This window comes from Rhyacophila brunnea, unplaced genomic scaffold, assembly GCF_057557595.1.
Source record: "Rhyacophila brunnea isolate RB1 unplaced genomic scaffold, BYU_Rbru_1.0 scaffold_2, whole genome shotgun sequence".
Taxonomy (NCBI): domain Eukaryota; kingdom Metazoa; phylum Arthropoda; class Insecta; order Trichoptera; family Rhyacophilidae; genus Rhyacophila; species Rhyacophila brunnea.
This window is the reverse complement of record NW_028232859.1, coordinates 13,437,573-13,453,294: the sequence shown is the minus strand read 5'-3', so window position 1 is coordinate 13,453,294 and position 15,722 is coordinate 13,437,573. Positions and strand designations below refer to the sequence as shown.

General features: G+C 33.6%; 1 protein-coding gene across 2 annotated transcripts in view; it reads left to right on the top strand.

Moving 5' to 3' along the window:
• The window catches only part of GAPcenA (GTPase activating protein and centrosome-associated), a 55,082-nt gene that overhangs the window by 15,729 nt on the left and 23,631 nt on the right, over positions 1–15,722 (top strand). The window contains exons 4-5 of one of the 2 annotated variants that reach the window (XM_085947411.1): positions 10,111–10,252; positions 11,134–11,314. In XM_085947411.1, coding sequence (XP_085803537.1) covers positions 10,111–10,252; positions 11,134–11,314 — 323 coding nt within the window. Of the gene's footprint in view, positions 1–10,110; positions 10,253–11,127; positions 11,315–15,722 lie in introns of both variants that reach the window. The other variant, XM_085947410.1, reaches the window with a different exon arrangement.

The window sequence follows — 15,722 nt, the reverse complement described above, 5'->3', positions numbered from 1 at the left end:
CCTTCACATCATTAAAATCAATACCAAATCATGTTTAAATTTAGGCCTCAAATATAAAAAATGGCGGCTAATGAATATAAATGAATTTGCAGTCAACTTCTAGCTTAATTTTACTAACAAACGGAGCTCGATATCATTTTTTATGGATATACACACTGTGGGAAAGTACCTTGATGGGTGTTGCGCCACTGAGAAGGAATATGTTGGTATGTGATATTTGTTCAGTATGTGTGTATACATTTGTTGAAGAAGCATTTTAGCTTGTATTGAATGGATTTTCATAATGTGAAAGTGAAAAGTTTGCGACGTGTAATTAAAAAAAAAAAAACCACAGTGTTAAGTGCATCTTAAAATTCTTAATTATTGTGCTTAGATTTGTTAAAATAATGCAAACAAAAAATAAAATTTATCATTAATTTTTTAACAACTTGTGTTGAATTCTTTTTTTACGATAGGTTACATAATATCTTATTATACCTCATAATAGTGTATTATTAATCATTATTGGATGACTAATTGGACCTTACTATCCATTCACTCAAAATACATATTTTGATTGAACGAAGATTGCAAATTATACATATAAGACATTCATGTCATGTATAAAATACAAAATAAATTAACTATAAAATAGAACAATAAGCAGTGGCGGATCGTGGATAAGATATTTGGGGGTGTTGCGGTTGATTAAAAATAAAAAAAATGTTTATTTGGATTATATTTTACTATTAACATCAAAATTAAATATAAATTATTAATTATATTAATAATTAAAATAAAGAACTTTGCATAAATTGCTTGCAGAAATAATTTTTAACAATGTTAATAAATCATTATAGCTGTATTTCTTTCCTCGCTGTGGCGGGTGTGCTCACGTGCGATGCAGAAACGGCGAAAGTATATTCGTCTATGGGCGAAATACTGAAATCGGACTGACTGACCCGCAGTACTGATTAAGCTTGCAGCTGCGAGCCTCTCTCCCCGGGCCCCCCATTGTCAACTCGAGCAAATTCTATCGGAAACGGTACTGTGCAAAATCAAGTACCTACCGCGGTGTATGATAATATTATTGATCATTGGATGTATTGGTGCGAGGGCGAGCTTATCACACGCTTAAATAATATTGATATTTTCATATAATATACATAAATTTATGTATATTATAATATTACATTTTTCTCAATTTGCTTGGGGGTGCTGCAGTTCCGTAGTGCATATGGACGAGCCGCCACTCACAATAAGTAACATAAGTCTTAAATGAAAAAAAAATGTGTCCATCTATTTATATATTTCCATATCAAATACATTTTTAATCGGTTAGATCATGGTTTCGCAAACTATGGGTCGCGACCCACCAGTGGTTCGCGAGCGAATATTTAGTGGACCCTCGCCACTGTATACATGAATTAAAAAAAATAGGAAGTAATAATAGTAAATAGAAGAATAACTTTGACGACTATTTTGGGGAAGAGATGAAAAAGTTTGATTCGTTGCGTTGGATTTGTAACCCATTTCAAGACAACTTACCTACTAGTATGTCAACAAAAGCAAGTGAAGAACAACTCATTGATTTATCAGAAGATACGTCACTGAAAAATAGTTTCAATCGTAAACAGTTAACGAAATTCTGGCTCTCAGTTGCTGATAATTATCCTTGCCTGTTCGATGAAGCTATGAAAGTCCTCCTCCTCTTTACTACCTCATATCTATGTGAGGTCGGATTTTCGGCTATGGTTAACATTAAAACTAAATACCGAAATAAATTGGATATATAAGTTGAAGTTGATGCCAAAACTGTAATGAAGAAAAATAAGAAACAAATACATCCTTCCCATTAAAATAACTTTGTAAAAAAACCTTGCAGGTGTAGGTATTTAAGTAATATTTTTTTTTATTTAAGTTATGTTTCTTATTTCAACAGTCTTTCATTAATATTGGTAACACTTATAAGAAATATTTTTTTTATTTCAATTAGAACAATTAATAAGACAGCATTAAGTAGTTCCACGACTCGCCACTAGGGAATCTGAGCATTACCAATATTTATGCCCTCTTTTCTCTAAGACAGCTAAGAGGTGGGTCCCAAGATTGGAAATTTTTGTTAGATGGGTCGGAGCCCAGTCAACTTTGGGAACCACTGGGTTAGATACTTTACAAGAGTAGAGTAGTCTTTCAAATCAAACAAAGTAGAAAATTGCTATTAAATTACTCCAAAGAAGGGTACAAGATACAAGAAAGGTCGCCAAGTTATCATTATTTTTAAAGTAGACTTTGCTTTTAATGAGACTACCGCATTCAATGACAGGATCAAAATGTGGCAACAATTAGTTGATTATATAGTATGTAATAGAATTTGTGTTAGGTGATAGTTCAAATCACACAAGAGTTAAATAACTTAGTCTAATTAGTTTCATTAATTTCAGTTTTTGTTTTATTACTAATTAACAGTAATTGTGGCCCATTAGCGCAAGGCGACATGATTGCACCCGAACTATTCACCATTACGCTGTAAAATCTATCTATTTAGATGACACAGTGGGAGATCATCATTGCAGGCCATGTTGTTGTCTTTTTTGAAAAACCTAGAAGATTTCCAGGAAAAGATGCAGTAGCAAGCCGCAAAGTAGGTTTAAAGATAAATGTCTCGAAGACAAAGTTACATAATTTGAAATAGAACAACACAGTAATCCTGAGAGAATGAAAAATGAAAAAATACTGATAAACATAAAAACGTATAATATATGAAGAGAAGACAGGCATTGATGATGTTGATTATCTACAATTTTATTTTTCCATGTAGTTTATTTCTATTAATTGAACTCCTTTAATGGCTTTGAAACAGAACCATTATAGTTTATTTTTCATTTCATAGTTTTTTTTTATAACGAAACAGACAGTTTTTCAAACACTATGTTGCCATTCCATGGAAATTACATTGGTCAAAAGGTTATTATTTCTAAATCACAAACAGACATTCAATTTTGTTTATTTCTACAGAGTAATTAGTAGGTATAGATAACATGGATTGAATATTAACAATGTAAATGTTGTACAGCCATACAATGCATATTTATTTCTGAGCACTTATCGTTTTTTATATTCCTAATATGTACATAATAAGGAAACTTTGCCTGTTTATTAAAATTATCATTTTAAAATCCAGTTGAAAACATACATCGATAGTACATTACTACAAAACATTGTACACAGTTAAATGATTGCTGTTTTGTTTTGTTTTAATCAATTCATTAATGATTCATTGCATTAAAAGTGTCGGGATGTCACATGAGTGTGTTTAGAAAAATTGAGTGGGAGGAAGATTGCTAAAGTTAAAATTGAAATTAATAAAAAAATGACATTTTGCGTTTAGTTGGTAGTGAACTGTGCAACACTATCTTTGTTTACTTTACTATTTCAGTATAATCGGTATTTATATCTGCATGTTATTTGTTTATAGAACCAGTGAATACATATGTTACACTTTTGATAAAGACCTGTGTTATTTTTGTACTGATTTCATTTTGTTTTTAACACACTAACTGATTATGTACATTTCTTATTGATCGGTCTCGTGACTCTGTGGCAGTGAATCTCAGTATGCTAACCGCATCCTCTGGGAATGTCCTGAAATGTGTATGGAAACGGAAGAGTTATTGTAGTCTGCTCGATCAGCTGTTGGTCCTATAAACATACCATATAAGCATGAAGCTCGATAGTTTTGATAGAAAATATGACGTAATTAGAGCGACGCCGAGCGAGAGAAAACGATCCAATAGGCTTCGTGCAAGATTTCATATGGCAGGCGAAAGGATGTCTTCACTTAGTTTGACCCCTTTGGTTTAGTTTCCTTTATTATTTATTTTTATAGTTTTTCTAGCATTCGCTTTAATCCTCTCACTTGAACATTGCAATGGCACTCGGTAAACTCAGTCAAAGCACACTTGACTGTGTGGTGACCTCAGTCTTGGGTGACTGCTCCCGAAATATTCCCAGATCTAAAAAACTGCAGACGCATAACGTAAATGATCTTAAGAGTTGTCAATCAGTGTCAATTGAGTTTTTTGTTGATGTTGCATTCGAACATCCATTAATTCGTGAATGCGAACAAAATCTTCGCATGGAAACCTAATTTTGATGACTCTGATGCTAATCAATCGTTTGAAATGTTTGTACAGTAATATTTTCCTTCTTACTTGCATATATAGCAGCCCATATGGTCCGATTCACAAGACATCGGCTTCTTTACCTTGAGTGCTCGTTTGATGCACGGTGAGATCACAATTCGTGTGAATACCTCAAAAATGGGTATTTCTTTGACTTGTTTCACTGCTGCAATGGATGTCTTGTGGTAAGCGTTGCCAATTTAGCATTGTTATTAGCAGATCTATCATTTATCGTCACCGTAAAGAGCTTAAAATTTCTCATAAAAAGCTGGAATAATATACCAGATTTGTTTGAAAATCAACATGCTGCCCTTTTGTAATAATATATATCTTAACAATAAAATAAATGTAACATCACATTATTTAAGCTATGACCAAATTTTGTATGTTTGCATTATTTTTTAGCTGTATGACTTCTAATTATATTTATAAGGTGCGAAACATTCCTTTAATCTCTCTTCTCTTAAATGTTTGTAATTATATCTTATTAAGTACTAGTTGGCAGAGAAACACTAACATTTTTTTCTGCCAACTAGCTTATTTCTTACGCTAACTGGCATATTTTTATTAATGACTGTTGATAACACTGCTTGTCACCTCTTGTAGTAATACACAATGTCATGTAGGAGGTATAGCTATTGATACATCTTTACGAAATGCTTCAATGGAAAATGATAAAGAATGTTAATTTCCTGTCAGTTTTAATACATAAATTTATATTATCATTTCAGTCTTCAATAATGCTTTCGATTCATTAATGGATATGGGTCTTACTGGGAATTTTATTTATACTCCTAACTCATTCAATATAATATCTACGGCCTGGGTTTAAAACGATATAAGTCAATTTTTTTTTTCTTTCTCAGTAGAAATGTTTTTGTGCCCACAGAAAAAATAGAAAACACCAAAATATCACAAATTGAACAGAATGAAACCAATTTAACTAATAAATAATATAAGTGTTACAACATTGGAATGAATATAATAAGTAATCACAAGTTTGGTTTGTGTGCTTTTCACCTTTTTTTTAGACTAATCTTGTTTGTAATATAACATATCCAAACAACATTTGACTTATTGAATCGGTATTAAAACATAAAATGCAATTTTATGACTTATGTATCTTTACACCCTGGTATTTAGAAATTATTATTGATGTAAATAATATAATAGTTTTTTATTGACACTATCAGTGTGTAGATAATATTATTTAATGTGTTATAAAGGTTATATTAATATGGCCAATGTGTTTGAATAGTGGTATAAAAAATTGATAAGAAACTCCTTTACTCTGCTGTGCAACCACAAACAGGATCAGTGCTTAAAAAAAATCCTAACTGTGTTGACATTCTCAAGGAAAAATTCTTTACACTGGGAATTTCTAAGGAAGTGATGATTTTAAAAACCACTACTGTCATTCTATTAAACCTTCAATTTCACTTTTTAGCAAAATGACAAGATAGGGAAATATCCAATTCGATAGATTGTGAAACTGCCCGCTATATCTATATTAATTCTTCTGTGATTTTTATTTTCGATATTGTGAACTAATGAAATAATGTGGTATAAAATATAGTGATTTTTTTACTTTCTAGTTAGTATCTTTTGTGCTATATGTGGGTGACAGTCTACGCTTCTATGCGGTGACTAAAAGACAAGTTTTGTTCTTCAGAGTTTTGTATTGAATTTTATTTGGGTGCCCGTGGAGTTCAGTAAATAACTTTCAATGAAAGAATTAGTGCTGACAACCGCTCACTTAATTAAGTTATTGGTTCCTATGAAAAGGATGAAGGATAAATGCCCAGAAACGGTTGGTACTTAACTGTATACATTTTTCATTATATTTAGTTTAAGATTATTTTTATACAATTTTTGTCATCATCGTCATTGTGCACTCGGCGATTTCCATTCCTTAGGTCTGTGCTGCCTTAGCTGCTAGGATAATTTGTTTCTTTCTATACAGTCGACGTCAGTGTAAATCTCATGACCTTCATTTTCCTTTATGGCATGGCCCCCACAAAGGGGGGGCTGACAGGGCTCTAGCCTGGGGGCCCGGGCTCAGGAGGGGCCCGGCGAGGCGAGTCGACCAGATAAGTGAGATAAACACACATCACAAAGTTGCATTTATAGTAAAAAAGGCGCTATTTTCCTTCCAATAATATTATTATTTACAATTATGTGGTTGTACCATTGATATACTACTAGATGAGCAGTTCCCATACAAGTGTCATTTTAAAAATGTACCACAAAAGATATAACGAATATCGTCTTATAATATTTCCTTGTAGGTATAATGCGTTAAGACCGTTAACATGGATTCCCGAATTTCACCCGTATTGCCCTGGCTATAAAACTAAATTTGCGTTCTTGGAATAGTAAACCTAAGGGTGGCTGCAACGCAAAACAGACAGAGCAAGTCGTCATGCGCTGACTATTAGTTAGAGTAAGATGCAAGCTAGACCGGGCTTACTCAGTAAGTTTTAACAAAGGCCGACTCGCTGAAAATCGGGCGTCATTTTAAGAAGCATATGATTCATCCAGTAGTATATCAATGGGTTGTACAGTACAACTCCATAATTCAAATGGATATATTAATATATACTAAAAACCCTAAATATAGGTACACATTAATTTTACCGCGTACCTACATGATTTGACATGAAAACGCTACTGTAGAGCGTCACACTGTCTTTATCCATAGCGATGGGTCTAGGGGCCCGCCAAAGATCCTAGCCTGGGGGCCCGCTTCAGGATGTGGGGGCCATGCCTTATGGTATATTAAATAAGAGCCTCAATGGTGGTTGGGTGATTTTTATCTGTAAGACGTGATCTGCCTGTAGTTGTCCTACTTCCATACGTGTGTTATAATAACTGTCAATTCATATTTCAAAGTAAATAATATAGATTCTATTATGTAAAATAAAATAAATCAAATGTTTATTTATTTATCATTGCGTCTAATATTATTATTATACATATTATACATAATTCGGAAACACCTACCTACCTACTAGAAAAAATCTGGTCCGGGTGATTCAATGGATGCGGGTTCAACTCCCACTTGGGACCAATTTTTTTTAAAAGATGTATGTGTATATTTCTGACGTGTGTCCGAATTATGTGTGTTCAATAAAGAATGTAATATTCTTATATCCTGCGAAATATACGTTGAATAAATAAACAAATTTACTAATCCTATTTATTTATGTGAGTGAAGGCGTATGAAAAAATCAGATTTTTATTAAATCATGTGGGTAAATTTCATTTTTTTTTCATATTCTTAGAGTATACACTATATGCTTTACACTTTTTTTGCACTTTTTACTACACTGATACGCTTTTTTGCCCGATTACCTGACACAAAATTGGATCTAATTATATGTAGTAATAAATAAATAAATAGATAATATATGTAGAACAAATATTTTTAGAATATATTAAGTAGGTACATCAGCCGGAGTGCAGAGTTATGAGGTGGAAACTCCCACCAGTTATTTATTTATTTGTATTTAAATCTCATTTGAATGACGAGGTTTGATAACTTCCATTTGCATCAAACAATAATTTTTCATTGCGTTGTGAATTGGATGGGTCATCATCACTCATCAGTTATGCCGTACATGCGTCTTTCTTCCTGTTATTTATAATTCAATTAGAATACTTCAAATTATAACTCACGCTCGTTCGTAACGCTGCCAATTTCAATTATAGATGGCAAGATTTGACTATCTATATTTTGTAGGTAACATCATGTACCTACTTTAAAAACAGAATCAATTCCTTTTCGAATACCTACTTGTTTCACTCGGAAATTACTATTCAAGTGCTTTTTTTTACCATGTTCGATCCTAAGGAAATCGTATATTATGGGCCTTGTTATTATGTAGTAATTATTTAGAGGGGTTTGGGACGAAATCCCGAAGGCCGGAATCCCGAAGGCCGAAATCCCGAATGCTGAAACCCCGAATGGCCGAAATCCCGAAAGCCTAAATCCCGAAAGCCGAAATCCCGAAAGCCGAAATCCCGAATACCGAAATCCCGAATACCGAAATCCCGAACGCTGAAATCCCGAATGGCCGAAATCCCGAATAGCCGGAATCCCGAAGGCCAAAATCCCGAAAAATAAAAATAACACAAACATCAATAAGAGAGACAAAACCCATTTTTTGTGGAAAATGGGTTTTGCAGATTGCGCAATTTTTTGCAGGATAGACAATTTTGTAGAACAAATAGATTTTGTCTCACTTGTTGTAAAAATTGCGCAATTAAAAATTGCGCAATTATTGGTGTTTGTATTTTTTTATTTTTCGGGATTTCGGCCTTCGGGATTCCGGCCATTCGGGATTTCGGCCATTCGGGATTTCAGCGTTCGGGATTTCGGTATTCGGGATCTCGGCTTTCGGGATTTCGGCTTTCGGGATTTCGGCTTTCGGGATTTCGGCCATTCGGGATTTCAGCATTCGGGATTTCGGCCTTCGGGATTTCGGCCTGCGGGATTTCGTCCGGCACCCATTTAGAGCTTACCTTGATAGGTACGTACCTTAATAAATTTTAATTATGCAATGTTACTGCCTATATATATACGCCGTACTATGTGGAAAAACCAACACGAATGCGTCCGTAGGCTGTTGTATTTGAGCATTGAATTTATTATCAAGTTATATGAAATATGGGGTGCCAATTACTGGTATAGTGTATGGCTCCAAATTCGAAGCCTTTTAAAAACTGAATATTTAATTTTAAAAAAGCTCTAAAATAATTTGATTTTTAAAAGGTTATGTTATGCATAAAAAGTGTTACATGAGAATGGTTAATACTTATGTTTACAATTTTTACAATTAATTCATATGGAACATACATAATTTGAAAATAGCTCGGACATATACCTATCTACTCGAAAAAATCTTTTTTTGAGGCCCGACGGGACTTGAACCTGTATCTATTGGATTCGCAGCCAATGAAGCTACGGGCATCCTTTCTAATTATGACGAAATTCACTAGTAGGTTTTACATGAGATGCTTATCAAGTTGTGTTATGTTTGGCTATCGGTTTTTGTGTTTTAAATCAAGGTATCAATTAAACTCATTTAGTGCTGACACCGCGACTGGCGCGTTTGGATTAGTTGGCCATTAGATATAATTAACATGATATTTAAATGTGGTAATTAAATATGAATTAACAGGTCAGCAGTGATTGTGTCTTAATTACTAATCGACGACCCGATCACTCGTAATTTTAGTTATAACGTACTTACCCTTACTAATAATTTAATAAACTATTTCTTTTATTGAGTAATTAGGGGACTTAAATGATATCTTAATTTAAAACAATATAAACAATGTTACATTCTCAAATCTCGTGAATTTATTATTCGTTGAATAAAATAAATAGTTTATTTTACTTCCAACGAATAAAAAAAGAAAGGAAGGAACATACTGATTCATTGCAGTATAAAAACGGGTAACCAAATTCGCCATCTTGGAAAGCGACGATTTGGCGTAAACAAATATCATGTGGTCTGTACGTGTGTGTATAAACTTCGTATGTGTAATTTTGTGTATCACGCAATGTCGGCCATATTTGCCGGTCTTACTGATTGCCGTGATTTGTACATTTGCTCATTCTTTCTTTTTTTATTCGTAGATTACTTCATATGGAATTTTGATAAATGGTGTCTCAATGCCAAAGTTTACATGAATAAGATTTAATATTGTTACCATCATACATACCTATTGTATTTTGCATTTAATTACTATCTGTATGTGGTATTGTATTAATATTATTTTGGGTTGTGAAACCAAATTATTTCCCAAATTTGGGTTATGTACTAAAATGACTATTTAAGTCAACTGTTGGTAAAATAACTACTTTATATTGAGTTGATCAGTAAAAATCATCCAATGTTGTTTCATTTGAGATAACCAACGAATTCATTTGTTGTTTTAGGATACGTGCAGGTTGGTGGGTGGCTCCAAGTTCTACCAAACACCAAATAATGATGAAGACGGAGAGACAACGCCGGATGCTCTACCGCATTCGCCCACCGAGAAGCAGGATCACATGAAACCCACCGAGAGTGACGAGGAAGGTAATAAAAAGTTACAAAATTATTTTAACCATATTCTATAATCAAAGACTCAAAATCTCTGCGTTATGTTGTCGGTTGAACTAAAATCCAGGTCTAAATTGTATATAAGTGGTGATGTAATTTTTAAATGTATTTTCCGAAACAAAAGCGTGTTCAATGATCCTCGGCATGTTACGATTTATACAGTATATAACAGTGGTGAAGAGTGGAGGCAGGCCGTTAAGATCCGATATATATAGTGCATATTAAATTTTGTCGGTCAATCGTATTTGTTTTCATTGAACTAAGATTACAATGTGTAAATAGTTTTTGTTAGTAAATTCAATTAAACCCTGCCTAATCCAAACCATAGTAGATAGTAGTAAAAAAAATATTCGTTTATCTATAAAATATCTAAAATATCTGAAGATAGAAGAATATTTTACAAATAAGTATGACTGAAAAAGTGTGCACTATTTTGTTGGATCGCCCATATCATACATAAACTATTATGGTTTGGCTAAGGCAGGGTTTAGTTGAATTTTAAAAATTAATTAGCACCATCTGCAAATTGTATTCTTAGTTCAATAAAAACAAATAAGTATGACTAAAAAAGTTTAATGTGCATTATTTATGTCGAATCTTAACAGTCTACCTCCACCCCTCGTTGTTTATGTAATTTATAAAATTCGGTATCAATATATCTATCGCATCCATTATTTAAATATTAAGATATTTTATAATGTGGGTGTAGTTAGCAAATGTAACAAGTAGCTAAAAGAAGTGAGACAAATTGATTTGAGTGATTTCCACACTGAAACAATTTTGAAAACGACTGTAGTAAATGTAATGATTTTTTACAAAATTCTTTTGTGACTATATTGTGTCATTTCAAGTGTCAGATGTGGACCAAGAGTGCACAGTGTTCAGCGGAGTGAGCTACCTAGGAGCGGCCACCATTAACGCCCCCAAGTCAGAGCAGGAAATCCAGAGGAACATGGCCGTGCTCAGCGAGCAAAGGGAGAGTCAAATGGGCATTGCGGTGGCTGTCTCTGTTCCCACTTGCTCGCAGGGACTGGTTGTGTAAGTACTCCTTGAACATAACACTTTATTTATATTTTTACCCAATGATTGATTAATCAATGGAATTTTGTTTGGGGAATAACTTTTACCTTATTAGTCAAAATAACACTTGCAATAAAATTATTTTACTGAAACATAGATCATATTCCAAACTAGTGTTTCCCAATCAGTTCCATGGAATCAAGGAATTTTGTGTGGAATTTCAAAAGCAAAAAAATAATAAAGTAATTTCAAAGTCATTGTTGAACAACTTTATAAAAAAGTAATTATACTTATACACCGGTGATGAGCAACCTTTCTTATCATCGAGTGCCAAATTAAATACCAAATACATTTTGAATGTCGCTTTGATAAACATATATTTTTCGCATAATTAATTAATTATTTTACCCAAACTAATTATTTTACAAAACGATATAATTTTGTTCGTTCATCGATATATTATAAAAAAATACTGGGGAGCAGAAATTCATCCGCGGGGCCGCAAGTTGCTTATCACTGATATACACAATGTTTGTTTGTAACCACTAAAACCAGACATAAAGTCAAGATATTATTAATTTCTTAACGCTTCTATCTAAAATATTTGAAGGAATCACCCAATCAAAGAATTAGGGCCAAGTGCAGAGATGTTACCGATAAATTAATCAACTAACATATTAAGTGGTGCTGTCACTAAATATGGTCAGATTTGAGAAATGGACGTGGAAAATAGACAAGTATAATCTTAAATTAAATTATTATTATCTATACACAGAGTACTATTTTACATTGTTTGTTTTTATAGACAAGATAAAATTAACCTAAATTTTGAATAAAAATCAAACAAAATGTAATCCCATTTTTGCTTGACTTCTGTGTACGATAGTTTATTTTGGCTTCTAATTAATACGCAAAAACAGGAAGTATCTTATTAAAAGTAGTTTATTAAAAGTTGGGAATAATTTAAAATCAACAACTAGTAAAAAAATAATCATTGGTAAGTATTCAAATAAATGTGAGAAAGTATTTAAAAAAGCACAGGGAATTATTAAAATGCTCAATAGCTAGTATAAATATTTGTGTGTCAGAATAGATTAAAATTTGGGCAGAAATAATTTAGTGGGCCGCTTTTTAAATTTTTGTAGGATAGTATTCTTCTCTGGCACTCCAACGAGGGTTATACCATAGACTAATAAATAAGTTAGTTGTACCATATTTTTTGTCTATGGTTATGTTGTACCTTGACAGATGACAGTTGACTTCCCAACCACTAGAAATCTAGAATAGTATTTTTTTCTATAATGAATGTATCCAAAAAATGGCTCCACGAAACAATTTGGATCTTCTGAACAGATTTCTTAAGAAATTCGTTTTAGCCGTCAGCTGTAACTGTTGGCTCTGGGTCCAACAGAATTATTTTTATCAAATTAATGTTCATTACATACCTGTTTTTTGGATCTACACTCTGGCCTAGATCATTGAAAATACATGCTCCATTGAGTTCTGTTGTATAGTGGGTATTATAAAATGTATTTTCCAACATTGCAATAAATAACAAGGCATACTTCAGTTTGTATAGTTTATTATAGGTACCTATATTTTCGACATTAGAATAAATAATAAGGCAGACTTCAGTTTACAAAAAAATACATTTATTATTTTTCCTAAGACAATCAAAATATTTTAACAAAATCAATGGGGATAGACGACATAAGAATCCCATTCTAAGTAACACACAAGCCTACACATTTACACAAATATGACTATATTTAAGGTCTCTTCACAATTACATGAAACACAATTATAAAAAGTGAACTGACTTTGATGAGAATAATTAATATTTAAAAATACAGTGGGTAACTGAATCAAAAACACAAACTCAATGCAGTAGATTAAAATACAACATTGATCAAACTGACCTTTCAGCATGGTAAAACTCAGTTATAATGATTTAGAAACAAAGTTTTTTAGATACAAATTCAGAGTTGCTGTGATTTGACAATGGCCACGATAACAATTAAAGGCAACGATTAGCACTTCATGATTATAAAAAAAGACAAAAAACACAGATACACAGTCAATCACTAACAAAGTCTTTCAATTACAAACGACAACTTATTATCATAAAGAAACCACGATGATGATGAATGATAACTATTAGCATTCGACAATGATCATAAAAAATACACACTCCTCAAATCATAAATATAAAACACAGATACACAGTCAATCGCTAACAGAGTCTTTCAATTACAAACGACAACTTACTACCATAAAGAAACCGCGATGATGATGAATTACTACATATTAGCATTCGACAATGATCGTAAAAAATACATACTCCTCAAATCGAAAATACAAAACACAGATACAGTCAATCGTTAACAAAGTCTTTCAATTACAAACGACAACTTACTACCATAAAGAAACCGCGATGATGATGAATTATTACATATTAGCATTCGACAATGATCGTATAAAATACATACTCCTCAAATCGAAAATACAAAACACAGATACAGTCAATCGCTAACATAAACCTTTCAATTACAAACGACCAACCATTAGCATTCGACAATGATTATAAAAAATACAAAACATACATATTTACAGCCAAACATTAAAAGTTTTTTATTTACAAACTTATTACTAACACATTCTTAATCTATCAAAAGAGCTCGGGTTGCCAACTTTGGCCTCCCTCTTTGCCTTTTCTTTCCTATGGGGATTTGTTTTGCGGCCGGAGGAGGTTTAGCATATTTCAGGCGTATAGCCAAACCAATTAAATGTTTACACATGTACTCCTTAAAATATTTCGGACAACTACATCTCCCATTTACCCAATTTTCCCCAATGGGCACTTCCACTATCCACACTTTAAACGCCATATCTGCGTACTCGTCGAACGTACGCCATAACATTTGGGTAACACCAGAAATCTCTTCCGATGTCACCTGTGTGGAACCAGCCGACGGACAAAAATATTGGGTAATATTATCCTGTGAAGATTTAATTGTCACCCTCACATCCGATTTTGCCCATTGATATCCCTCTGTCCAGTGTCGCAACTCAATTGTTGTTGTGCAGTGGATGATTTTCGTTCCTAGGAAATAGTCCTTCGACCATTTCTCAGATGTCTGGAGAGTTAACTGAAGAAATCTTGCAACAGGCAACCTTTCCCGGAATGTCTCTTCTCTTTTTATACATAAATTAAATGCCTCCAGTGCATTATTAGTCGATGGAGTTCGCTCGGCAGCTCCTTCGTACCAATTCTGGTGTGTGGTTAGCCACTGCATATTAAAATATGTAATAATGTTAGATTCACCTATGTCAAGCCATTTGTTTATAAAAAGCGGCACTGCATTTTGAAACACTTTTGTATTAGGCGCCAACTGCAGCAAATCAATGTCCGCCATGATCGCCATCCTGTAACGGGCATCGACCAAAGATTCCACTTTCTTGTTAGTATTTCGCCGCATGTGGGCCCAGCACATTATTTGTAATTTATCGGCCCCAAAAACATGACAAAATGCATTTCGTATGGCAGGGGATGCATCCGAGATGAGATAATCAGGATTAATTGTCTCGTTTACGTTGCAGACACCCGTAACCAGGGCTCGAAAAATAAAAATAAAGTCTGCAGTTTGCTCATGGGAGCAGACTGCCATTCCAGTAACATTAAACTGGCGATCGGCATCAGTGCACCCTATGACCAATACAGGCATCCCTTCCCATACCAATTTGTATGTTGCATCTGTGTGGATATTTTTCGACTTAACAGCATTTCTTAAGAGCCGATTCGTTGAGACGAATACACCAAATTCTGATTCATTATCATCCGCACTGCTATATTTAAATCTATGTGCAATCACATATGCGGTATCATCACACTCTGGTACCGTTGCATGGTCCAAGCACCACTGCTCCAGTTCGCCCATACTAATCTGGCTTGGTCCATAAATATCTTTCTTCATTCTGGATAAGTAATTATTCAATTGTGTTTTTTTGAATTGATATCCCTTTTCTAACAAAATTTGCGTCATTTTTTTCGGTTTCACTTTCAATTCGAATAGTGCATTTATTTCCAATTTTAGTTCATCAGAGAGCCTTACTGGTGCCAAGTCTTCCGCATGGGTATGGGGGTCAGTCGCTTTAAATAAAAACACATTGTCGGACCTGCTATCAAAAAGTAAATATACTCCAGCATCACATTGCTGCGCCCTCTTTTTGACTGCATTACAGCGATAATAAATTTTACTTCCTTCAATTGTTGCATTTCTATAGTGAAAGCTCCAAATTTTTTCAGCTTTCACTGCGGTCTCGGCATCTTCCTTGCAGTTATACGTCATAATTTTCTCCCAAGTTCTCTCCCTCTTCATTCTTCGACGTGCATTGTTAAATGTTGGATTTAGGGTAACATCTTCCG